This window comes from Petaurus breviceps, unplaced genomic scaffold, assembly GCF_028583685.1.
Source record: "Petaurus breviceps papuanus isolate PSGF00001 unplaced genomic scaffold, PetGlider_PUasm1.0 582, whole genome shotgun sequence".
NCBI classification, from domain to species: domain Eukaryota; kingdom Metazoa; phylum Chordata; class Mammalia; order Diprotodontia; family Petauridae; genus Petaurus; species Petaurus breviceps.
Genome location: NW_027186390.1, coordinates 6,783,821 through 6,809,908, shown reverse-complemented (window position 1 = coordinate 6,809,908; position 26,088 = coordinate 6,783,821). Strand labels below are relative to the sequence as shown.

Genomic DNA, 26,088 nt, shown 5'->3' with positions numbered 1-26,088 from the left:
ATCCCTTAAATTTTTTTTTTTGGTTCAGACCTGTTATCTCATTGGGCAACTAGATGGCAGAGTGGACAGAGTATGAAGAGTTCAAATCCAGCCCCAGACACTTATAAAGCTGTGTGATCTTAGGCAAGTCATTTCACCCTGTTTGCCTCAGTTTCCTCATCTGTAAAATGAACTGGAGAAGGAAATGGCAAACCATTCCAGTATCTTCACCAAGAAAATCCCAAAAGGGGTCACAAAGAGTTGGACACAACTGAAAAATGACTAAATGTTTCATTGGTGATGAGAATTCCTTGGTATGTAAAATCCCTCCACTGATGCAGGCCAACAACTAACTCTTCTGTAGCTTATTGTCTTAGAGACTTGCCTTGGGGAATTGAAAGGTCAAATAACTTCTCCATGGTCCCATAGCTAATGTCTATGTAAGAGTAAGGCTTGAAGGCAAGTTTTCTTTATACTAAGGGGTAGCCCTCTATCTGCTAGGTAAGGAACTTCAAGTGAAATTCTCCTTTGCCTTTTAAATAATTGTAATTTCTCTAGAAAGTCTCACTTGGATACTTACAAGTGTTGAGGACACCAGCAAAAACCCAGCACTGACCATACTGTACTGGATTCCCAGAACTATGGTATTCCAACAGAATATCAACACTCCCAGTCCAGGATGAAGGAGGAACTCCATAGGCATATACATTGTCCCAGGATCCAACAATGACTCCTTGATCATCTTTGGCATTGATCTGCATGAAGGGTAGAAGGGGAAGGAAGGAAGAAAACATGTTGAGATTAGTATTGTACCAGCGAGTAAAATATACTGGAAGCATAGGGACAATACGTGAACTTCAATATACTCCTATCTTCTTATATACATCCCATATGCCAGCGATCCTGAAGCTTTGGGGGCTGATGTATAAACCCCTTTCCTCCACCACCTTTTCCTACCTTTGAAGTTCAGGCTGTTCATATTTATTATCCAATTCAAGCCTGGTGGCTCTTATCCATATATCCCCACAAGATATTTTCCTCCTTAATATAGTCTCTCCCTAGTGTTCTTACATTTAATTAATCATAAACTTACTAAAATAGAGGCACCCAGATGGCATAATGGATAGAGTGCTGGACCTGGAGTCAGAAAGATCCGAGTTCAAATGTAACCTCAGACAATTACTAGCTGTATGACCTTTGGCAAGTCATTTAAACTCTGTCTACGTTAGTTTCCTCATCTGTAAAATGGGGATAATAATAATAATAATACCAACTTCCTAGGGTTGTGAGGACAAAAATGAGATAATACATAGTGTCCCAAAAGTGTTAGTGAAATTTTAAGATTAAACTTCACCAAGACTTTTGGGACACCCTCTATTTGTATGTGCTTTGCAAGTTCTTAGCTAAACAAAAACAAATGTACAAAACAAGGACTAAAATTTTAACTCACTGTCTTAAATAAAGAACTAGCCAGGCATAGTGGAGATTACATGTCTGTAATCCTTACTACCAGGATGTCTGGAGCTAGTGAATCCCTTGACCTCTGGAGTTCTGAGCTTCAGTACATAGGGCTAAGTCAATGGGGCACCCATACTAAGTCTGGCATCAATATGGGAAGTCACTATTCTACCTAAGGAATAGTGAACAAACCCAGATTGGAAATAGATCAAGTCAAAGTGTCTGTGCCATTCAGTAGAGGGACTGGACCCATTAGTGGCCACTGTCCTTCCTGCCTGGGCAAGCTAGGGAGATCCAGTCTTAAAACAGGAAAAAATGGAGAACCAAATGAATTTACAAAAGAAAAAAGAAAAGCAAATGAAAAAGAAAACAAAACCCCAAAACAAAAAGTGTCTTCCTGTAAACATGCTTGAAATTCTATTACCTTATACCCATCCTTCTTTCATTCTTTCTCTTTAAAAAAAAAGTTCATAGAATCATAGGTTCATATGGAGAAACTAAAATATTATCTAATACAATGTGTATATTAGGTGTCATAGTGGATAGAGAGCTGGATCTCTAGTCAAGGAGAACCAAGTTCAAAATCTGCCTCAGAAACTAATTTAGTTAGTCCTGAACAAATAATTTACTCTCTCTCTCTCTCTCTCTCTCTCTCTCTCTCAGCCTCAGTTTCCTCACCTGTAAAAATAATAATAGCATCCATTCCATAGGATTGTTGTGAGGAGCAAAGTACATAAAGTACTTTGCAACTTTAAAACACTCTACAAATGCTAATTATTGCTATTATCATCCCATTCCCATGATTTCCCTCTATGCCACCTCATATAGACTTCCGATGTTCTCATATGCTTCATATTTATTGGTTTTCATGGCATCCTAATATTATATCACATTAATATAGCAGCACCTATGTAGCATGTCTCCTAGCTTTCTATCCACTGTACCACTTAGCTGCCCTTAATTAACTATGAGCAAATCACCTAGCTAGGTGACCCAGTGGATAAGAAAGACTCATCTTTCTGAGTTCAAATCTGACCTCTAACACTTACTAGCTTTGTGACCATGGGCAAGTCACTTAACCCTGTTGCCTCAGTTTCCTCATCTGTAAAATGAACTGGAGAAGGAAGTGGCAAACCACTCCAGTATCTTTGCCAAGAAAACCCCAAATGGAGTCACAGTCATGTACGACTAAATAACAACAAATCACCTAACCTCTCTGAGCAAATTCCTCTTATGTTGGGAATACTTATGCTTATACTCTATGTATATATGTGTGTATACACATGCATATGTGTGCATGTATGCATGTATATAAATACACATACTCATATGCATGTTATAAGTAAGATGGATTTTAGTATGTGTAAGGTGAATTTTTTTTATTCTTTCTAAGAATTTAGTTTCCCAGGATCCATGCCATAGCAATCTCTATTTCCCAGGCTCATGACTTGTGAAAATCTCCACCATCCTTGTGCAGCATTATATAATGATAAATAATATACACATTTGTGCTTAAATTCTGACTATCCACTGCAACTACACAGTGAGATATAACTTGTGAGATGTAAACTTGTGAGGCTATTGCTGGCAATATGCCTTCTTTGTCTATTGTCTTATAAAGCAAGTAGGCACTGGTCAGTGAGTAGGGAACCCTTAAGGCTGAATGCACCAGCTAGAATGTTGTGTGTGCCTTGATCGACCCCCTTCAAGGCTTGGGGGGATATCTGTGGTTGCCTCAACTTCCCCCCCCACCGAAACTGGAAAGGATTTAGGGTAGTGCACAAGCTGTGCCTGTCTGGATTGATCCCATCAAGACATAGAGGTAGTTACCCCCCTTTCTTGTTGGCCCCTGCAAGAAGGGTGATTAGGGAATACTATAGGAGCTGGTGCTCCCATTATCAACAATTCCCAACTAGACTAGAATAAAATAAGATTATTAACCCCTCCAAAGTTGTCTTCCTGTCTTTCCTGTTTGAACAGATCAAGAGTGAATCTGTGCTAGCAGCCCTCCTGTGTGGTAGTATTTACCTGTCTTACACATATATGCCCACATATATAAAACCTTTATATATATTTCTATATATATATATACACACACATACATACATACATATATATGTACACACATATATAAAGCCATTTTTGTAAAATACTATGTAAAAAGGGTATTCTTATTTTTTCCATGTGACTGAATGTGTAATTCTCAAGATAATGCTACAATCACTGGTTTACAATAAACTCATGACTTTGACATGGAAATAAAAGCATCTAAAACATAGCCTTTCATCAAAAATAACACCTAGTCAAATGAAGATTAGGAGATTTCAGTGACTAAGAGAGATTTTAAGAACTGTCTCAATGACCATATACAACAGAAATATTTTGGTATAGGAGCTTCAAGACAAAACGTTAACATCTTGCCCAAAACAAGTAATTCCTTTCTGACAAATTCTGGTTTCAGATCATTGGTAAAGTAGAAGTCTTTGGACCAAATGGAATCCTACTAAAGTTGACCAGAGTGGGCAATGAAATGCTCATGGTATATATACTCCTATATATATATATTTTTTTTTTTCCAGGAGAGAATACTTTTTCAGTTGGTTAAAAAGCTAACTATCCTTCTTATTCTCTTTTCTCCTCTGTTACAAATGAGATCATATATGTAAAAGCATTTTCTAAGCAGCAAAAATTCTACACATAATTTAAGGGATTATTGGTATTGTGCCTTTAAATAGTGGCAAATTCTTAAAACCTAAATATTGATTGTAAATACTTAAAATGATTATCAGATGGAATTTCAATCAAATGTCACTTATATTTTCTATTTGAATCATAAAGTTTTAGAGTTAGAAGGAACCTTAAAAAAAAGCAACTAGTGATCTGGTTTAACTATTTAAAGTATCAAATTCTAGCCTATTCCTACTCAATGTCCTTAAAGGAATCTTCAGTTACAAGCCTATTTTGATAATTATAAATTAGACCAATCAAATATTTATTGCGTGCCGACTATACCCAAAACCCTTTGAGTGACAAAAATAATTATAAAATAAGGCCATTGCCTTCAAAGATCTTGCAATTCAGTAAAGAATTAAGGTGATAAATGAGAATAGCTTAATGAGGGGCATAGACCATAAGGGTCACTGGAGGTCAATGGCCTCAGAAATACTGGGTAATCAAGGAAAGATTCACAGAGAAAGTGGGATTTGAGTTGGACCTCGAAGAATGGAAAGGGTTAAGATTGAGTCAAAACTTCAGGGAATGGGTGTATACATAGGTTCTTTTGGTGGTAGGTGTGAATTCTGTAAGTTAGGTGAATGGTGTATAAAAAGGTGTAGGAAAGTATATAGGACCTTTGGGGGATAATGAGTTGGTTCATTTGGGTAGAATAGTATAGGAAATCATATATGATTTAAAAAAGAATATTTTTTTATCATCCAAGTTCATGGATCCCTTTAAATCTCTCCACAAACCTTCAAGGTGACTGTGGTGCCCAGGTTAAAGAACTCCTATAATAGACAGTTTATCAAGAATACTTGTGAGAAAAACAATCAATCTACAAACATTTATTCTTCTACTATGTGCTAGGCCCAGGAGACACAAAGATAAAAGTGAAGTAACTGTTGACTTTGGAGACCAAAAAGTAGATTGGTTCCATTATGAGGTCATGGAAACATTGAAAGTAAATCCAACCTCTTTTTTTTGGAGGGGGGAATTAGTATAATATGACTTTCAACATTACCTGAGTAGTCTTACAGGCTTCAAATATTAATATGCTTCCCAAATGAGACCCTGGCATGTGGTCAAAGAGAAGCTTTGTCTGATATTCTAAGGTCCTCAGTACAAACATTCTAAATCACACATGAATTTTTACCCTTATTCAGCCTTAGGGGCATACTTTTTAAGTCTCTTTCATTTGTGACTGGAAATGAGCAATCGTTCTGATGCTAATTTCTCCTTCCTCTGGTCTTCATTGCTTTCATCCTTCCTAAAATGGACGGTCTACCTTGAAGCCACATGGAATACCAATTCTGAATATTAGTTACCATTCTTAGTAAACTTAGGGAGATGTTGCCCTGAGAGCGCATAAATGAGAGGATATAAAAAATATCAGGTGGAAACACCTAAGGCATGAAAGTACAGTCTTCTTGAGTCAGGTTTCAAAAGCTTTTAGATTTGGGGCAAAGTGTCTCCTGAAAGGTAGGATGTACTTATAACAGTGGTGGCACTCCTCTAAGGCACCAATTTTAATGAGCCTTCTCCACAGGGCCATTACAATTTCCTATTTAGACTCATCAGGACTCTTCCATTTGAAACTCTGTTTATTCACTGCAAAACAAGGAGACACTAGGCTACCATACTAATAATTTGTACAGTCCTAGACAGTTGAACATTTTGGGAGAGCAATTTGATTTGGTTCATCTACCACAGCTGAATTGAGTAATTGCAAACCCATCCTTTTGAGAACAAAACCATGAAATGACTGGATTGTAGAATGCTTAAGTCCTTTTAACTGTCTTCATAATCATAACCTTCGTGGTCATTCCTGCAGCTGAATTGATTATGTAGCAATGTGCATCTATTGTTAAGAGGGTCAGAATGATCGGGCACATTATGCCCTTGTCATGTGGAGTACATAGACAATATGTTGTCTGGTACTCCAATTATCACCTCCCTTGTCATTCAGAAATATGAGAGTCCATACCAGGTAAAGTGACAAAAACTGTGCTAATGACTGATTTTTTAAAAGATAGCCATTAATTAGCACAACTTTTTTATAGCAGCAAGCTGAACCCAATCAGTTGGGGCCATAGGGAAGAGTATTAAAAAAAAATCTCTTTCTACTACAGACCTTTTAATTATGTTAATGCTGGACTGTTCCCCTGTTGCTAGATAAATCACAACTCTCATTTAAAAGTATTTGGCTGGATTAGCTACTGTTTTCTAATTAGAAAATCGACTTCCAGAGAGCCCAAAGATTGAAAGTGATATGTCTTTCTTGACAGACCCAAAGGGTTAAGGTGATATCCACCTCCTTAACCAGGGAGATCTGTTTGGGGGAGGAACACTTCAAGGACATGCTGTTCCTTCTCCTTGCAAATGTTAGCTATCTGAATGACTTGCTATGAAGGGTTGCATGTGTCATGGCATAATGACCCCTCATCTTGGGTCTGCCTTGGCAGCTTGTGAGCTCTGTTCCTGACCAGATGAGATTCAGAATACCATTGTAGAGGGGACTTTCAGGTCTACCCAAAAGTAGAACTGATCTCTTGGGAAACCATGAAATGGAACCGGCCTCTAACAACAATAAAAATAATCTAGCACTTATATAATGCTTTAAGGTTTGCAAAGAGCTTTATGTATGTTATCTCATTCTATCTCGCAGGGGGAGTCTCCTCTGACCAATATAATTTCTCTTTTTCTTTCCCTTTTTGAAGCTTGTACCACTCCTTGGCTGCCCAAGTATTTATTTAATATTTTTTGTGTCTTTTCATGCCTGTTATTTCCCTAGAACAGGAAACTCCTGGGGATAGAAACCCCCTTCAAAGACGCAGATCAGCAATTCTACAAGACAGAGGCAGCATGAGGGTAATGGATTCAAGCAAGGTTGGAGTAGGAGTCAGGAAGACCTGGGTTAAAGTCTTACCTATGATACATAGTAACTGAGCATCATGGGAAGTCACTTGAACTCTCAGAGCCTTAGGCAACTCTCTAAGAATATGTTATTATAGAACTTAGGAATATGACTAGATAATCATAGGAAAAATTAAGTCAGGCATACTAAAAGGGCAATGCCCTATTACCCAAGTCTAATAGAAATCTTTAGGAGGAAAGATAACACATACTTGTAGCCAAGTTTAACAGGACTGTATATACTTGGTTCAATTCATTTCTTTTGAGCTATCTTTCTGTTATACACTCCAGGACCAATGTTTTTAGGCTCTCACCATGTAGTGCCATGACTTGTATTGATGTTTCATTACCAGACCAAATGTTTTAACTAATGATAATGATGATGGTAGCTGACACATATTTCAAAGCACTTTATTATTTCATTTGATCCTTTAAAAATACTATTTTGTCATTAATATCTAATTAGATGCATTTAAGTTGCAATTAAATATAGATAAGTGACTGCTAGATTATAAATTTCTGGGCAAGGTGTACATTTCATTTATTTTTTAATCTCTCCTAATACAGTGCTACACACAGCAGACAGTGATAATTGTTGAACCAGATGAATGTAAGACATGACATGGCATGAACAGAAACACACTTCCAATTGAAAGAGAAGTTACAATTATCATTAAAATTTTTTCAGAAAGGGTAGATAACCTACAAATGTCCACAAAATAAAATCATTTGGAAGTTGGCCATATAAAGCACTAACCTGATAGATTCTTTTAGGACTTACATATTCCATTTTTTTTGGGGGGAGGGGAAAGGTAGGGCAATTGGGGTTAAATGACTTGATGTATTAGGTGTCTGAGGCTGGATTTGAACTCAGGTCCTTCTGTCTCCAGGGCCGGTGCTCTATTTAACTTTGCCACCTAGCCACCCCCAATATTCCATTTCTTAATAAGTTCACTTGTAATATGTAAAATTATTTTTATGTGAGTATGAAATCTCTTTTATGAGTTTGCTTTCTAGCCATATTTTAAAAATTAGTGTGTTCTTTATTAGCCATATCTTTAGAAGTTATGTTCTGGAATGACACCACTATCTTTCCAGTTACCCATATTCACAGCTTTGGGGTTGTCTTCTATTCCTTACCCCATGGGTCCAATCAGTTGCTAACTCTTGTTTCTATCTCCCTGACATTTTCCACATCTAGACTCTTCTCTCTACACATATGGCTATCAACTTAGGCCAAGCCCTCATCACCTCTAGGCTTTTTCAATGGCCTCCTATGGTTTCCCTAAATTGAGTTTCTCCTCTCTCCAATCAGTCGTTCACATAGTCACCAAACTGATTTTTCCTAAATATGAATTTGACTATGTCACCCTCTGACTGAAAAAAATCTTGTGGCTATTGTTCAGTTGTTTTTTAGTCACATCTGACTCTCTGTGATCTCATTTGAGGCTTTCTTGGCAAATGGTTTGCCATTTTCTTCTCCAGCTCATTTTACATAGGAGGAAACTGAGGCAAATGGGGTTATGTGACTAACCCAGGATCACACAGCTGGTAAGTGTCTGGGGCCAAATTGGAACTCAGGTCTTCCTGACTCCAGGCCTAGCTACCTAGAGCTCCCTAGTACTTCTATCACAGCATTTAAGCTCTTTCACAACTTGACTCTAACCTACTTTTCTAGTCTTATCATATGTAACAACTCTTCATGCATTCTACAGTCTAGCCAAACTGGCCTTCCTACTTCCCTCCCAAATGACCAACCATCTGTCATCCCCAAACCTTTGTACAAGCTTTCCCAAACACTTGCAGTCACCACTTACTGTTATCTCTTAGAATCTCTTGCTTCCTTCAAGGCTCTGCTCAAGCATATCTTATATGTGTAGCCTTTCCCCATCCCCCCAGCTGCTAGTGTCATCCTTCCCCAAATTATCAAATATTTTAAAATTGATTTTGTATATATTTTTTAACATACTTATACATGTACATGTTGCCTCCTTGATAGAATGTATTCTTCTAGATGGCAAAGACTATTTCTTTTTTGGCTCTTTATCTTCAGGGCCTAGTACATAGTAGGCGCTTTAAAAACACTCGTTAATTGATTGCTAGTTGATTCTTCTGGCTCACAGTTTTACTTTGGATACCCCTATTAGCAAGCACATGCTAAAAAAAATAAAGCATTTCCTTACAATAAGCCTCATCCTGGCTCCTCATCCTGGCCCCTTTGGGGTGCAAATAATCAAGATTACAATGACATGTATATAGGCCTGCTGTGTAGTAAGTAACCCTGCATTCAAGGGCAAGGGGCCAACACCTGCTCAGAGAATTACAATAACCCATCTTTCTCTCCTTTGAGAATGGGGAGAGTGGTTATAATCAGACAAATTTTTAGGTTATCCATATAAATAGGCAATTTACCCTGTCACTAACCATATTGTCTTCATCTGGACAATCATTTATCAAATTGATAGAAAATAGCAATTAAAGTGAAAGTAGACATAGAAAGAGAGAGGACGAGGCTAAAGGAAGGAGGTAGGAAGGAAGGAAAAGAATTGAGATGGAAGGAAAGGTAAATTGCATAAAGCTATCAAGCCACATTCTAAAGGGCAAAAAGTGTCCTGCTCTGTTTCTATCCATTAGCTACAGGATGCCTGTCCCAGGAGATCAGAACAACAACCAACTTCACGGCAGGGAGGTAGTGCTGCAAATCATATTCCTATGCTTCAGAAATAGACTGTGATTACAAAATAGATGTAGTATTGAAACCTCATTCCAGGAAGCAATTCTGGAAACACGGACACTGAGATTGACTGTGATTATTGCATTCAAGAGATGGCTTGTAATAAATGTCTATATTTCTGCTAAAAATACAGGGAGTGAAACCATAAGAAATTTAACCTTCGTAATTGAGAAACTGGTTGTTTAACCAGAGATGGAAGCATTGTTACTTTGCTTGCTTTTACCTCAAGAAAAAAGCCTCTCTGTTTGGTGTAAGGGTTGGTTTGCTCTGATGTTGCTGGGAGGCAAGTGTGAGTGAGAGATCTTTTCTCTTTTGGAAAAAAAATCCACAATTCAACAAAGTCAGCAAACATTTATTAACCACCTACTCTTTGCAAAGCACTGTGCTAGACACTGGGAATTCAAAGATGAAAAATGTCCTTGTTCTTGCTCTCAAGGCACTTACAATTAGTAATGGGGTGAGGCATGTGTATAGATAAAATATAATATGAGTCAGAATGAAGGAAGAGCTCAAGGAGAGGTCACATGGAGGCATGATGGCAGAGTGGAGTCTTCTTAGCTGAGAGGATCAGGGAAAGCTGGATGGAAGAGGACTCAGCAAAAAAAATGAAGGGATTTCAATAGGTGGAGAAGTAAGGAGAGTCCATTGCAAAAAAAAGGATGACAACACATAAAACAATCAAGGGAAGGAGGCGTCAGGCTAAGAATGGAGACTAGTTGTATAGCTCGGTCAGACGCTAGAGTGCATAGAGTTTAAAGTATAAGATGAAAACAAATTCTAGTCTTCTATGCAATGAGTTTTTAGTTTAGATAAAGGAGAACTATTGAAGGATTTTGAACAGGGAAATAACATAATCAGACTTGTCTTTGCCTTTTTCTTTATTAATTGTATCCCTAGTGTTTAGCATAGTGTCTTGTACACAGTAGGCACTTAATAAATGTTCAGTGGATTGAATGCAATGTGCAATGTCATTGAAGTCAATAAAAGTCCTGAAGTTATTAAAAGTTATAAAGGAGGAGAGAATGTCCAACATCATCAATTGCTATAGCAAAGTCAAGGAATGTGAGAATTGGGTACAGGTCATTAGAGTTGGCATTTGGACTTGGAGAAAATAATTTCAATGAAGCAGTATGGATAGAAGTCAGAATTTAGGGGTTTAAGTGATAGGGCAGCTGGGTGGCACACTAGATAGAGTGCTGGGCCTGGAGTCAGGACAAACTGAGTTCCAATCTGGCCTTTCACCCTATTTGCCTCTGTTTCCTCATCTGTGAAATGAGCTGAAGAAGGAAATGACAAACTATTTTAGTTATATCTTTGCCAAGAAAACCCAGATGCACAAAGATTTGGACATGACTGAAAAAAAAATTGCTGAACAAATGGCCTTAAATAAGTTGATTCACGTCTAGGCCTTATGTTCTTCCTCTGTAAAATTATGGGGTTTAGTTAGAGGGAACCTTAGAGATTAACTAATATTTCAACTTGGGGTGGCTAGGTGGTATAGTGAATAGAACACCGGCCCTGCAGTCAGGAGGACCTGAGTTCAAATCTGACCTCAGAAACTTAATACTTACTAGCCATGTGACCTTGGGCAAGTAACTTAACTCCAATTGCCCTGCATTCCAAAAAAAAAAGCAAAAAAAAAACCCACTCCAAAACTTATATTCCAACTCCCTCTATTATCTTTGCCAAGAGAACCCCAAAAGGGGTCATAAAGAGTCAGATCGAACTTATCGAACTGAACAACAAAAGTGGTAGGTGATTGATAAAAAATTGAAGGCAGAGTTTAGACTACTTCTTCTAGAAACTTATCAGTGAAGAGTAGAAGAGAGAAAAGCCAATAACAGCTTAAGGAACTAGAAGTATCAAAAGAAGGGCATTTTTAGGCCAGGAGAAATCTAAGCACATTTGTAGATACGGGGCAATGGAGAGGGAGATAGCTGATGGGACGGGGTCCCAGAGAACTTGTCAAGGGAAAAGATTTAGGGCCCAGGTTATGAAGCTGCCTTTGACAAGGAGGAGGCCAACTTCAGTATTTGCAGTTAGATAAAAAGAGGGAGAAATGGAAAAAGATAGAGAAATGTTTTATGGTATGAAGGAAGGGAGTTGTGAGGGAGCTAACACTGGATAACATCGATCTTTCCTATAAAGCAGGTGTTGAGGTCATTTGTTGATAGGGAGGCAGTTGGAGACAAAGTTGACTGGGAACACACGCTCTGGGGAAGGTGACAGGGAGCCAATTAGAGACTGATAAAGAGATGTTCCTGCAAGTATCAAGGGCCAAACTGAGGTGATAGAACACAAATTTGTAGTGGACCTGGTCAGATTGGTTTAGTATCTCTAGTGTTACTTCATATGGCTCTGAATGGTGGTGACCCAGGACTAGGAATATTAGAAAGGTAGAAACATTGGGAGGATAGGGCAAAAAGCATTAATGCTGGAGTAGTATGCAATTGATCAGAGGGCAGATGGAAAATGAGTTTTTTTCCTAACTCTACACAGTACTGAGGGTATCCTTTTCTGGAAAAAGGAAGAGAAAAAGTTGGGCTTTCTACCCTGCCCACCTCCCCAAAGATCTGAGAGCAAAATGTATGGCCAATTTCCATTATTTCAGTTTATAGAAGCAAGGATTATTATTAGGAACTTAATGCTTCAATTCTGTAATGGATCTTCAAGCGCATAAATGTGGGTTCTTGTCCCATATGGGAAAATTCTCTTTCAGTTCTGAGTGAATCTTTCCCATAGCCTCCCAAAAGTCTTCCATAAATGACCTACCCATATCTTAGAGTTCTTCCTTTGCTCCAGGAGGTCTTATCCTTTTCTGTGTCATTATAGACCCCTAATCAGAATCATGGTTTTAAATATAAAAAATAAAATGTATAGGATTACAAAGAAAACCAATTATATTAAAATATAATTATCAAAATACAATTTTAAAAATAAGATCACAGACCTCAGGATAAGAATGTCTGCTCTCAATCTTTTTTTCTGATCCATGAGGACCAGAACAGAATTTAATCTGTCAATCTATTAACCTTTACCCTCGCTTCTTGAACAATCAGTCTCATTTTCTGATCCTAGAGCTATTGGGTGATGTAGTTAGTGCTTTTTGGGGGGTGTACCTACATAAAAGTTCTTCCAGTGATAGCAGGAATGAAGCTACTGTCCTGGTCATGCTTCATAAGCTTTAACATTTAGATGACAGAGGTCAGACCCACAAAGTACAAAATCATTTTTTCCCCAAAGGAACACTGTGGTATGATGTAGAACTTGGAATTAGAAAGGACCTGGATTTGATTCCCACCTTTGGCATTTGCCAACTGTCAGACTTTGGGCATATTGTATATAAAACCTCTGAGACTCAGTTTTCTCATCTGCAAAACCATCATACTTGTAAAATCATTGATTCTATCTTATAGAATTGTTGTAGGGATTATATGAGATAAGATTTTTGCATCCTGGTGACACTATTAATCTATTTCTAAGCAGTCCTTAAAAGGCACCAGAAGATAAGTCTAATATCATAGAAGCAACACTCTTTTTGATACCAATGATCCCCATTTGGTACTCACACTGGGTCAGTTTCTCCTTGTCTCCCTCTTTTAAATACTCCTGGTCCTCACCACCAGCAGGGGTCAATTTGGTTTAGTAGCTTCAGCTCAGGAAATGTTAGGGTGCTAAGAAACATATCTTTCACTAACTAGTTAAAAACAAAAGTGAAGCCTTGAGCAAGCTCCCAGAAGGCTCTGTTAGACAGGAGATTAATGTGGATTAATGATAGAATCATGGCTCAATATTAGCAAAAGACCAGGGTTAAAAATAAATGTGTGCGTCTCAAGGGAAATAGGAACTTCTCAGTTAGCAGTGATATAAAGCACTGGACTTTAAAAATATGTGACTCTTGTACCCCATTTCCCTACAAAATTATCTTGTCAATGTCACTATATTTTGTAACAGTGTATAAATGTCATAGAGAAAAGGCCAAGGAGTATATTTAAATTGGTGACTTCTATGAAAAAATGAAAGTCAAATAAGAGTCATACTTTCCCCTAATTAATTGCAAAATAAACCAATTTTCAGTAGGAAGAAGCCTTCCTCTTTCATGAGCTGTCCACTTGGGATTACCACAAGGGAAAAAGGCTAGAATCATAGAATCTTAATACTAGAGGGGACCTAAGAGATTAGCTAATATTTCATTTCCCTCATTTTACAGATGAGGAAAATAAGGTCCAGAGAGATTGTGTCCTATAGCTAGCCAGGGGCAACATCAGGCTTAGAACCTTCCTGCCTTCTTCTAGCTTCCAAGAGATAGCCAAGAGGTAGAATGGATAGATTGCTGGACCTGGAATCAGGGAGACCTGACTTTAGACACCTACTAGCTATGTGACTTGGGCAAGACACAGCCTCTCTCTGCCTCAGTTTCCTCAAATTACAAAATGGTGATAATAATAGCGCTTACCTTGTAGGGTTGTTGTGAGGATCAAATGACACAATGCCTATATAGTTTTGTCCTTTGTTTTCAAAGAAGGCCAATGACATTATAAGATGTTTTGACTTTCTCCTTGATTGGATTTAAGTGAGGCATAGCAGTGCAAAGTCATCAACCTCACTTTCCTCCAGAGTCACCCAAGCCCAGTGACAAGACAGAAGTCAAGATGACCAGTGATGGCCCAGAATGCAGTAGGTGACTTTGGCCTTTCTAAATTAAGGCTTTTTCCAGGTCTCAGTTTGCCTGAGACCACACCCATTCAGTGACTTAGGGCAAGGGAAGAATTGAGACAAAAGATGGCCTCATTTACCATTGCAAAGATATCAATCTGGGAGGGAAAGATCCTTAAGACTTTCTGTCAGCAAATAGTAGGTACTTAATACATTTTTGTTTCCTTCCTCCTTTAATCCTCACTTGTATATTGGATTCTCCACCTTTTTGTCTCTCACTCACTATCACCTGATTAAAAATATTAGATTCTACTCTGGAGCTGGCTTTAGGTAAAATTATGAGATGCAAGTTTATATGTAGTCCCCTTTCCCCATCAACATCAGAATTGTCCCTCCATTCTTCAACTGCTCCAAACACATAGCTTCTAATTAGAACATTACTTCCATCTTTTGTCCACTAGGAACCTGGACTATGGCACTTGAGTCTCTCAGCTCCAATAGTCCAGCTCTTGCTTGTGGGACACTCACAAGATATTCAGCAAGCATTTGGTGATGAAGGATTTCATCTTCGTAGATGAAGCACTAAGTACCTTTGGGAACAATCTGCATAGAGCTGATAATTGACTCTATGGGAGCTGATGAGAGCATTAAAAAATGTCCCCTTCTTTTTTAACCTTTGAGGCATGTTGTAAGTAGTAGAAGAGCTAGTGGCTAAAGAGAGATTAAATATTAGAAAGACAGAGGGAATGATAGAAGGGAAAAGGTTCCTGCCTAACAAGATCCTACCATACCTCTATGGACTTCTGATTTAAATATATATTGATATACATATATGAATATATCCATATATATACACAAGTGAACATATATGAGTATCAATCAATCTATCCATATTTCTTTCTTTATACATGCTCTTTCAAAACCAGGGTCTCCCTGACTTCCTAAGAAATATTTTCTAATCAGATAAATTAATTCTATTAATGTACAAATGAGAGAAGGCTATAGGAATCTCCTTATAACTCTTCCTTCAGTTCCTGGAACATTTTATAGTATAATTTATAACATAATAACAAGATACTTGTGGGGATGATGAATAAATATGTGGTCTTTTGATTACATATTTTCCTGTATAAATAAAGTAGAATAATTAAGTTATATATTAACCAAATGAAGTTGGTATAAAATTTCCCTACCATCAATGAAATATTTAATTTAATCCAACAAGCACTTAATGAAGATCCACTATACATCAGGCACTGTGTTAGGTGCTATGTAATGTGATGCTTTTACTTATTTATTCATTTATTTATTTGTATATGTTGTTGTTTAGTCATTTTCTGTCATTTCCAACTCTGTGATCCCTTTTAGGATTTTCTTGGCAAAGATACTGGAGTGGTTTGCTATTTCCTTCTCCAGTTCATTTTACAGAAAAGGAATGAGGCAGAGTTAAATGACTTGCCCAGGATCACACAGCTCGTAAGTATATGAAGCTGGATTTGAACTCAGGTCTTCCTTACTCCAGAGCCAGCAGTCTATCCACTGGGTCACCTAGCTGTCCTAATATTTGTTTTGTCTTTTTAAAAAATTATATTCTAAGACTATTACCCCAAATGACTTGTTATCTCTTAAAAGATTGCCAGTGGCTATGAGGTTATTCTTAAAGCTCCATAGAGCTCTAAAATTATTTGAGTTTTTTTGCAAAATTAATAGGATCCTATTATCTTAACCCAAAGCAGTGGTAGTGGTGGTGGGGAACATTGGGGTCCATCAATGCCATTAAAAAAAATACTAAGGAGAAATAGCAGCAGTGATGATAATAGATACAGCAACTAGTGTCGAGAAATTTTTCCTGTCCTATAGCTAATGTCCCATAGACATTTTGACACAGGAAGGAAGGGGCAGGGACCCACATACAACTAAGTGTCAGTTGTCATAAATACCCCTCTGTAACGAGAATGGGAATTTGAAGATCTTCTCTGCCCCTTAATAGACTTAGGGGGGAGTTTGAAGACCCCCCCTGCTTTGAAAGTATACTCTGCCCCCTAATAAGCCGAATGTAGTTACATGGAGCCTGTGGTGGGAGGAGTTTGCCGAAGGGAAGCAGAGCCCACAGGAGGCTAGTCAGAGATAGCCAGATGGTAGGGGAGAGAGGACCTCAGGTAAGAAGATAGAGAGGTTTGTGTCTTGTATTTGTCTTGTATTGGTTTGTGGGAAGGCTGAAGGATGCTGTGGCTCTCAGTGTTATTATGACTTCTGAATTTCTTTGGTACTATGATGGAATGGGCTTACTGGCTTGAGGATTCGGTTTTCTGGTGTCTAAATAAATGCTTCAGTTCTATACTCTATCTGGAGGGTTACAATCTAATGTCATGTGATACTTATAGTCACGGTCTTTATTGTGATTGTGGGCAGTGCAGATATTGGATTGACACTACATTCTCTCTTTCCTCTATACTAGATTGACATTGTCAAGACATGCCATGGCAGGACTGCTATGACTTTGTGGTTAAGAACTCTTTACCCAATCTGGTTCCTTTGCAATAATTTAAGGCTAATAACTTTTGTTTCATTAATGCCAAATGAATGATCTTAGTTTTTAGATGGCATAAAATATTCATCTTTGGTGAGTATCATGGCAGAAATGAAAAGGAAAGAAAAGAGAAGTCAAATACTTGGACTTAAAGAAGGTGAGTGCTATCAATTTGTCTAGAAAAATTATTCTTTTTTTTAAACCATCCTTTCTTTGGTAACACATACCTTTCAACAGTTCCAGAAATCTAAATAAAAATTGTTTTGTAAAGGTCTGTAGCATCTCTAGCCCAGTCCCTAAGTACATATTCTGGTCTTGTCTCTCTGTACCCAAGCAAAAATGTTTCAGTTCTGAGATGCTCTTTCTCTTCTGGGAAAGTCTGCTTGCCTCAAGCAGTCAAAGTTATAAACTAGTCCCCTTTCACATTACAGTGAAGCTGTAGGACTCAGTAAAGGGATCCAGAGGAAATATTGAATTTACAGCACTACAGAATGGAAAAAGAAAACCACAAGGAAAAGGATCCAAATGTTTTGAAGAGAAGTGAAATATGTAGGCCTCAGGAATTAAGGCATCTGGACCAGCTCTGAAAAGAAAGCCAAATGGTCCCTTCCTTTGACCAAGGGGAGCTTAAGTAAGAGGGGCTAGTCAACCACATCTAATTTGTGATGATATTTTGGTAAAAGCAAAATATTTGCATCAGCATTCCAAGGATCTGATATTTAATCCATGTGGTCCTCACTCTTCTCACACAGACAACTGCTTCTTCATTCTTTGTCAGGAAGTCTTTGTGAATGGCTGTGGCCAAGAAGGAAAATTCTTCAGTTGTTGACCACACTTCTTGACTATGAACCTCTCCAAACTTAGCTAGGTTGACTGGGGTAGTTAAATATAAAGTTCTCCCATTAGTTAGTAAATAGACTCTAGGAAGTTGCCCGAGACTCGGAGATTAAATGATTTGCTCTGGGTTGACCCAGGTAGGAAATATCAGGGGATAAGATTATTATAAATACTCAAACTAATAAAAGACATATGAAGGAAGATACTATCTGCATCCAAAGAGATAACTGGTAAATAGAAGTATATATAGAATTTTACATATATACACATATATATGTGTATGTATATGTATGTGTGTATATGTGTGTATGTGTGTGCATACCTTTTGTGTGTAATGGTAGGCATCTCTAGGGTGGGGGGAGGGAAGAAAAAAAGGAAGAAAAATATATGATAATTTTATTATATATTTAAAAGGAATAGCAAGTTGTACATAAAAATTTGCAGTTTCATGTGCAATCATTTTTTTTTTTTATTAAACTATGTGTGATAGTAATGGCAATTAAAGATTCCCCTGTATTGGCTTGGTTTTCAAATTGATTGTGTTAAAACCCAGAGCTTGTTAATCCCACCTGTGGGATGGACTTGTTGATGTAAAAAGAGAGTCCTGAACTGGGAGGAGCTGGTGACTTAGATTTGGAGAGACAAGAGAGAGGCAGAAGAACTTTTTGGAAGCCGCACCTCGTGGAGGCAGAGAGAGAGACTGAGAAGGATTGCTGGGGGACACTTTGAATTGCCCTGGACTTTTGAGACCTGTCCCCTGAGCTGCCAAGCACTGAGGAGACATGGCTATTTTGCTGGTACTTTGTCTGTCTGTTTTGATGTTGTTTTGCCAGATTTGTCCACTGGTGAAAGACAGTCCTGTTGTTGAAGAAGTCCTGGAACCTGGCCTTTGGTTAAGAAGCCCTGAGACTGTCCTGCAGACAGAATGAATACTGTCCACTGGTGAAGGACAGTGCTGTTGTTGCAGGGGTCTGGGAACCTTTCTGTTGGTTCAGAAGCCCTGAAGAAGGATTTTCTTGTTGTATGTTTACAGAAATCCTGGGAGAGAGTTTTGCTAATGTTTTCAGGGGTTCTAGGACTGTTCTACAGACAGAGGATGAATTAATGAAGGGACTGGCAAAGTATCTTATGGCCTTGCTAAACCTTGTCTCCCCAGGAACTAAGATTGCTGAGAACTTGCCTCCTGTCAAGATGAAGAAAAGACCTCCATTTGAGTATTAAGTGCTGTGCTTAAACTTGATGTAACTCTGGGGTAGATTCAATTGTGATCCAGGGGTGGGGAACTTTTGACCTTTTTGTGTTCTATGGTTGAACAAGTGAATGTACTTTACTTATGTTTGGAAACTAATCTCCATTTGAGAAGAGGGGCTTTGTGGTGGACTAAATGAAGGTATAGCCTAGGGGTGGAGAAGTATTTAGAACAGGGACTTTGTAATTAATTGAATGATTGGAAGGTCCTGGGGTGGGGTAGTGCTTGGAGATTATTTAATCACACTTAGTAAATGTTGTATTTTGAATGATGTCATGTTTTGACCTTCTCTGTTCTTGGTTTGTCACTGAATAAAATGGAGAGCACCTATGCTGGTATTCTGAACCTTGGGAAGTTGCCTTTCCTTGGCATTACATTACACTATGTCATGGAAATTCTTGTTTTATTCCACAAATTAAAAATAAAATAAATTTAAACTTATATGTTGTGGGTTTTTTTGTTTGTTTTTTAATTTCCAGGGCCTACCATACCAAGGCAACATGGAGAAGTGGACTGAGAGCTTTCCCTCAAGACTTGGGTTCAAGTCCTGCTTATGACACACACTGGCTCTGTCACCTGCATAAGTTACCTAACCTCTCAATGCAAAAGGCAATTCCTAAGGCTCTGAGTTGTAGAGGAGTTGCTCTCCTGCATTGGTAAAGGGAATTTCTTCACCTTGGAATTGCCCCTTCCAATGAAATCACAGATCTAGTCCTTCCCTCCAGCAGGGTGCTCATCAAATAGTGCTTAGTAAGTGATTATTGATTTACTCATGACTCCATCCACCCCTCTATTAGTCATTATCTGAATATTCCAAGTTTGTCTGTGAAGAAAGTGCACAGTGCTCCAGTTAAGCAGGTAGGACTCTGGCTAAGGGGCTTAGGGACTTGCCCAGCCATGATATACACTTATCCCTTCCACATCATGACTTTCCTCATTGTGGTTTCAATATATTTTGGGTCAGCATAAGAAATTAAATGGAAATTTTGGGGGAGAGAGTTATGGAATCTGCAGATGACACATGACACAGAAAAAGTTTAGAAACTCAGAAAAGTGTAATATATATATATATATATATAGTATTGTAGAATATCAACCCAAATTTCATAGCAAGGTACTGTAAATACCCCATAAAAGAAAAAGAAAAAAATTCAACTTCTTCTCTGGTATGAAGGGAAGGCCAAAAACTTTCATGGATTTTCTAGCTCAAGGGGCACCGAGCCCCTAGCCTCCCCCAACACCTCCCCACCCAGATAACTGTGGTCAAGACTTTCTCCTAAGGTTTCACCACGAACTTACATTCCAAGGCTTACTTCCCAGACTCAGCATTAGATAAAATGGATTTAGTGTTATGGAGAAGTTTGCAGGTTTGTCTACTTCCCTTCATTTCACTAACACTATCCAGAATTTGAAAGGAAGAGGAAACATTTCTGAGATGATTAGTAACATTCTTGATTTAACTTTAAAACATGCCATTCTAAGTGCTATATCAATATTTTCAATATTTTAATTTTTCAAGCTAGACTGATTTCAGAGAACATGTCTTGTCTGAGGAATCCAGGGTAATGGTGGTGATGTTCCCAAACCAGTTCCACCCACCACTAGATAGAAATCCGTGAATTGAATTTTATGCAATGTTAATTTCCCCAGTCTGGAACTTCATTGACTTTGTGTGATTAATACAAATGTGTAGTTTGTATTAGGATTATTTCCTTGGTCTAAGACTCAAAGTTTCAGCTTGGCTAAGTGTCTCTGCATGTAGTATTAGGATCACTTGATGTTTGCTTCCCAATTGTAGTGGTTTGCATAAGATAGTAATTTTAAAATTAATTTAAAAAATTCACGATGTCTATGAGTAAGTTTCCTTAGCTAAAGATTACCATCTTAAGAAAGCTTGAGGAAGAATCAATTTGCCATAGTGTACTCCTAGTTGGAGGCAGCCAGGTAGACCACTGTCTGGAGCTCTGAGCTTAGAGTCAAGAAGTCCTCAGTTCAAATCCTTAGACATTTACTAGATGTGAGATTCAGGGCAAGTTACTTAACCCATGTCTGCCTCACCTTCCTCAAGTATAAAATGGAATAATAATAGCATCTTCCTCACAGGGTAGTAGGTATTCTGCTACAGAATATATTTCCTATCATATCATTTCTGCCCCATTTTTGCTAAACCTCAACCACTTTGCCAGAACCTCTCTATTTTCTTCCTTCAAGCAACTTCTGAATTACACATCCTCCATGAATTTTCCTTGACTAATCTAGGGAGCAGAAATAAAACTTTCTTATGCTTTACTTATCCTCCACCTGAACATAATATAAATACTTAATTTCTCTTTTACCTGACTTAAAAATAAATACATGTTGGGACGGTTAGGTGGTGCAGTGAATAAAGCACTGGCCCTGGAGTCAGAAGGACCTGAGTTCCAATTCAGCCTCAGACACTTAACGCTTACTAGCCATGTGACCTTGGGCAAGTCACTTAATCCCAATTGCCCTGCCCTCCCCCCTCCAAAAAAAAGCAAAAAAGAATGTCTATTTGGGGGCAGCTAGGTGGCAATGAATAGAGCACTGGCCCTGGAGTCAGGAGGACCTGAGTTCAAATCCAGCCTCAGACACAACACAAAAACTAATTGTGTGACTGTGGGTAAGTTACTTAATCCCAATTGCCCTCCAAAAAGCAAATAAATAAATACATGTTTATCCGCTTGTTTGGTTCTTTGTGTGTTCTCTTCATGTTAGTACATATAATTATTGTTTGTCTTATAATGAAAACCATTAGAGGGTAGGAATGATTGCTAATGAATTCCTTGTGAAAAGAGCTCAGCATGGCACTCAACAAATGCTTTTTAAAATTGATTATTGGACAGTCTATATTTACATTCACAAAAATATCTTCAACCTTTCTTAAAAAAATGTAGGTTCCTACCAAAAGTAGAGACTGAAAATAGGATTGGGGGGAACAGAGGAAGATACATGGGGCTTCCTCTATCTCAAGATGGGTTTGGGGTTTGTTTAGTCAGGGGAGGGCATGACAAAATATGAGAAAAGTTTACATAAGTCAAGCTTAGAAATGTTCTACCTATGGAGGCGGCTAGGTGGCACAGTGAATAGAGCACTGGCCCTGGAGTCAGGAGGACCCAACTTCAAATCCAGCCTCAGACACTTAACACAAAAAACTAGCCGTGTGACCTTGGGAAAGTCACTTAACCCCAATTGCCCCTCCAAAAAAAATTTAAAAAGAAATGTTCTACCTATCCTTTAAGAAGCCAACTCATTCCTAATTATTAATTAATTCCTAATTAATCCCTGTAGTTTGCTAATCTCATGACTCTAATCCACAGTACTTTCACCCCTTAGACCTTTCGAAGATATATCTGAAACACACACAATTTATGAAATTAGTGTTGGGAACTCCCAATGTGGGAACTCACTTTGCCATACAGATGTACCTCATATAATTGTGGGGAGTTGCCTGGGGGCATTGAGAAATTCAATGACTTGTTTATGATTACAAATATCATATGTGTCAGAGGAAGAACTTGAATTCACTCTTCCTGATTTCAAAGCTGGCCTTCAATGGATTATACAATATTATGACCCTCTCCCACACAAATAGCATTTTATTTTACATCATTTTTATTTGTTAATTGTTTAATGTACGTATGACATATGTCTGCAACTAGACTAGAAAGGCTTTGTTCAAAGAGATGATGTCACATAAATATTCTGTATCTGTTAGGTAGCCAATGGATTTAGTGCTGGACTTAGAGTTTGGAAAACCTGAGTTCCAATTCTGCTTCAGACAGTTTGTGTGACTTGGATAAGTTACTTGGCCTCCCTCAGCCTCAGTTTCCTCATTTGTAAAATGGGGATAAAAATGGCACCTACCTCACAGAATTGTTGTGAGGATCAAAGGTGCTTTATAAACTTTAAAGTGCTATACAAATGCTAACTATTACTATCATTAATCATCCTTATACCTTTCACAGTACAACAGATTGATTATAGTCATTGTCTATAGCATTGACGTGATTCCATTTGACACCAAAATCAGACTATTTTTAAGAATCACTTGTTTATATGATTTAGTCATCATCTTTCTTCAATCATCTGAAATATAAGTAATATGAAGTAGTTGAGAAGAGATCACTTTTTTTTCAACTCATTATTCAAAAAATCCCAAGAGTAATCGCCATTGGAACATTTACCAAAAGTTTATCCAAAAGTTCTTCATCATTTCAATAGTTTTTAATTAAGTGGCAATTCTAAATCAGATCGAAGAAATCACATCCAATACTCTATAATCACTGATATTTATTACCTACCATTGCAGATGCAACGCGACTGATTTTCACTGGGTTTCCCCGTCCAGAGAGATCCATTTGTGCTTTGTCCATTACGTATAGGCAAGCATCCAGTATGCCATTTTCAAACTATGCAGTGAGAAAGAAAAAAAAAATGTAAACTGCTTAATATCCATTCAGCAGAGCAAATGTTCTTTGCCTAAAAATAGATGAAGCAAAACTGTATTTTAGTCCAATGTTTGGAAACCTAGATTTTTAAAAAATATATTAATCACCCACATTTAGTGAGAAATGCTCTGATGAAAGGCAGGAAAATACTCTCATTTTCAAGGCAGTTTTAGGGGCCTGAATATAAAAGGTGATAATGATATTTTAAAATAAATAGTATATTCAATCACACAAATATCAAGTACCTACTATATAAGATACTGCACATAAAACTTAATATACCTAAAAAGAATAACATACTAAGCCATAACTACTAAGATAACTACAAAAATGCCCATTCATTCAATGAACATGAAATTTAAGTCTTTCTGAAAATGACCTATTCATTTCAGAGGACTCTTCAAACATGTCTGTTAGAATGCCCAAGGCTAAACAATGAATGATTTACTAAAGTCCCTAAGCCTCAAAAACGACATGAGTCCTTGTGAGTTTTAAAAATAAACTGCCTCTTAGGTATATCACTCTGAAGAATTTCTGGTTTATTTAGATTGTATTCTGAAATAATAAGTGAGCTTAGCTGGAGAATAAAAGTCTGAGGCTTCTACTCTTCTGAGACAAGAAGGGGTCCCAGCATCTACAGGAAGACAGATAGGCTTACATAGAGTAGAATTTTTCATCAAAGGAAATGTCCAATAATACAATTCAATCTGCTTAGGACAGATTACTTAGGCACAGAAAGCACCAAAATCATCTATAATGGTTAGAGGCAATAATTAGTACCATGATAACCAACTATCATGTATGCTGTAGGGTAGCAAAAAGAGAAGCCGACCAAGAGTGGAAAGAAAAGATCTTCATTCAAATTCTGACTCCACTCCTTTCTATCTGTATGGCCTTATGCAAATCACTACCCTCTATGGACTTTTTCTTATTGATAAAATAAAGGACTTGGATTAGATAACCTCCTAATGTCCTATCCATCTGTGAATCCTATGACCTCCCTTCAAGCAGTAACGCATGCATATCTTCTGAGTGGGTAGAATAGTTTTGCTCAAGAAACAAACTCTTCTGTGACTTTTTAGTTCATAGTGATAGTAGCTTGATGCTATAGGGGATCTTAGATATCATCTAACCCAACTTCCTCACTTTACAGATAAGAGAACTGAGGCATAGGGATATTAAATGACTTGCTCAAGGTTATACAACTGTAAAATGTAAAATTTGAACCCAGGTATTCTGACTCCATTGTTCTTTCCAGTGTATTTTTAAAAAAAAATTATTTTCATTGATTTTGAATTTCTATAGATATTTGGAAAAGTGAATTTGTGTTTCCCAGTTTCTTAAAAACCAATTTCCAATATCAGCTATTGTTAATGGCAATAATTCTTGATAGTAACAAAAGGAAAATGCTCCTGGGTAATAGGAACATGGATCCATAGATTAATACCTCATAAATTTCATTATTCATCAATTATTTCCCATGCACAATGAAGTTCAGTGAGGGCTTTATCAACCAGCATTGGGATCTTGTCTAATGGTGGTGATTCAATTGCCACTGGCTCTGTCTCCTATCCCCAGGTCTTGCTAAGCTGAAGATTACTTTGGAGGGGAACTGCATAATTCCACAGGTAGGATATACAAGGACCATGTAGCAGAAACCTCGAAGGGCTGCCTCACCTTTAGTTTCTGAGATTCTTTTCTCAGCTGCTCTTTTGTGGATTTTGAGGGTCAGAGTCAGAGCAAAACCTATGTGGTAAATTCCATTCAACATACATTTGTCATGACTTACTATGACCAAACATGGTGCTCAATGATTGGGACATAAGACACAAGTGCCATTGCATTACTGGGAACCAAAGTAATGCCTTATGGAGAGGGAAGAGGGCACTGTTCATCTCTATCTGGCTGGATAAGGAAAGTCATAAGATCAGGCTCAGCTGGAAAAGTTGCTGGAGATGGTAGTTAATACTGTTAATTGATTCCACACTAGACTAATTAGGCTCTTTTTTGTTTGTTTTTGAAGCGTGGCTGTTAGATTCCATCATCTCTAAAATTATGGCAAAGCAGAGAGAGAATAAAACCATACCCTTCCCTCAACTGATCACTCTACCCATGGGTTTTCCTATAATGTTATTTTGTTTCTTGCAATGGCCTTAAGTTTAGTTGTTGTTATTTTGAGAAATAGTCAATTGGGATTGACCTTGGGACATAGCTTAAAGTGAGATCATATTAAAAGATGTGATTAGAGGGAGTACCACTAAGCTCTTTTTAAGGCAAGGTTCTCAATGATCTCATGTGTCCAGGCTGTAGTACTACAATAATTCATAACTACACAGTGCTTGCCTTCAAGTGAAGTTCACAGCTCAAAGTGTGATTCATGAATCTCAATTAATCTTCAAATCCTCTAGTGAAAGAAGCAGTTGGTAATTACTCTCCTTTCCATTACTTTGTTGAAGGTGAATAGATAAATAGGCAGACAGAAAGACAGACAGACAGATAGATAGATAGATAGATAGATAGATAGATAGATAGATAGATAGATAGA

The 26,088-nt window shown here is 37.8% G+C and overlaps 1 protein-coding gene across 2 annotated transcripts in view; it reads right to left on the bottom strand.

Moving 5' to 3' along the window:
• F13A1 (coagulation factor XIII A chain) overlaps positions 1-26,088 on the bottom strand; it is a 407,127-nt gene that overhangs the window by 71,235 nt on the left and 309,804 nt on the right. For both annotated transcript variants that reach the window (XM_069103537.1, XM_069103536.1), the window contains 2 exons: positions 23,397-23,504; positions 560-734 (listed from right to left, as the gene is read on the bottom strand). In XM_069103537.1, the coding sequence (XP_068959638.1) occupies positions 560-734; positions 23,397-23,504 (283 nt within the window). The remainder of the gene's footprint in view (positions 1-559; positions 735-23,396; positions 23,505-26,088) is intronic.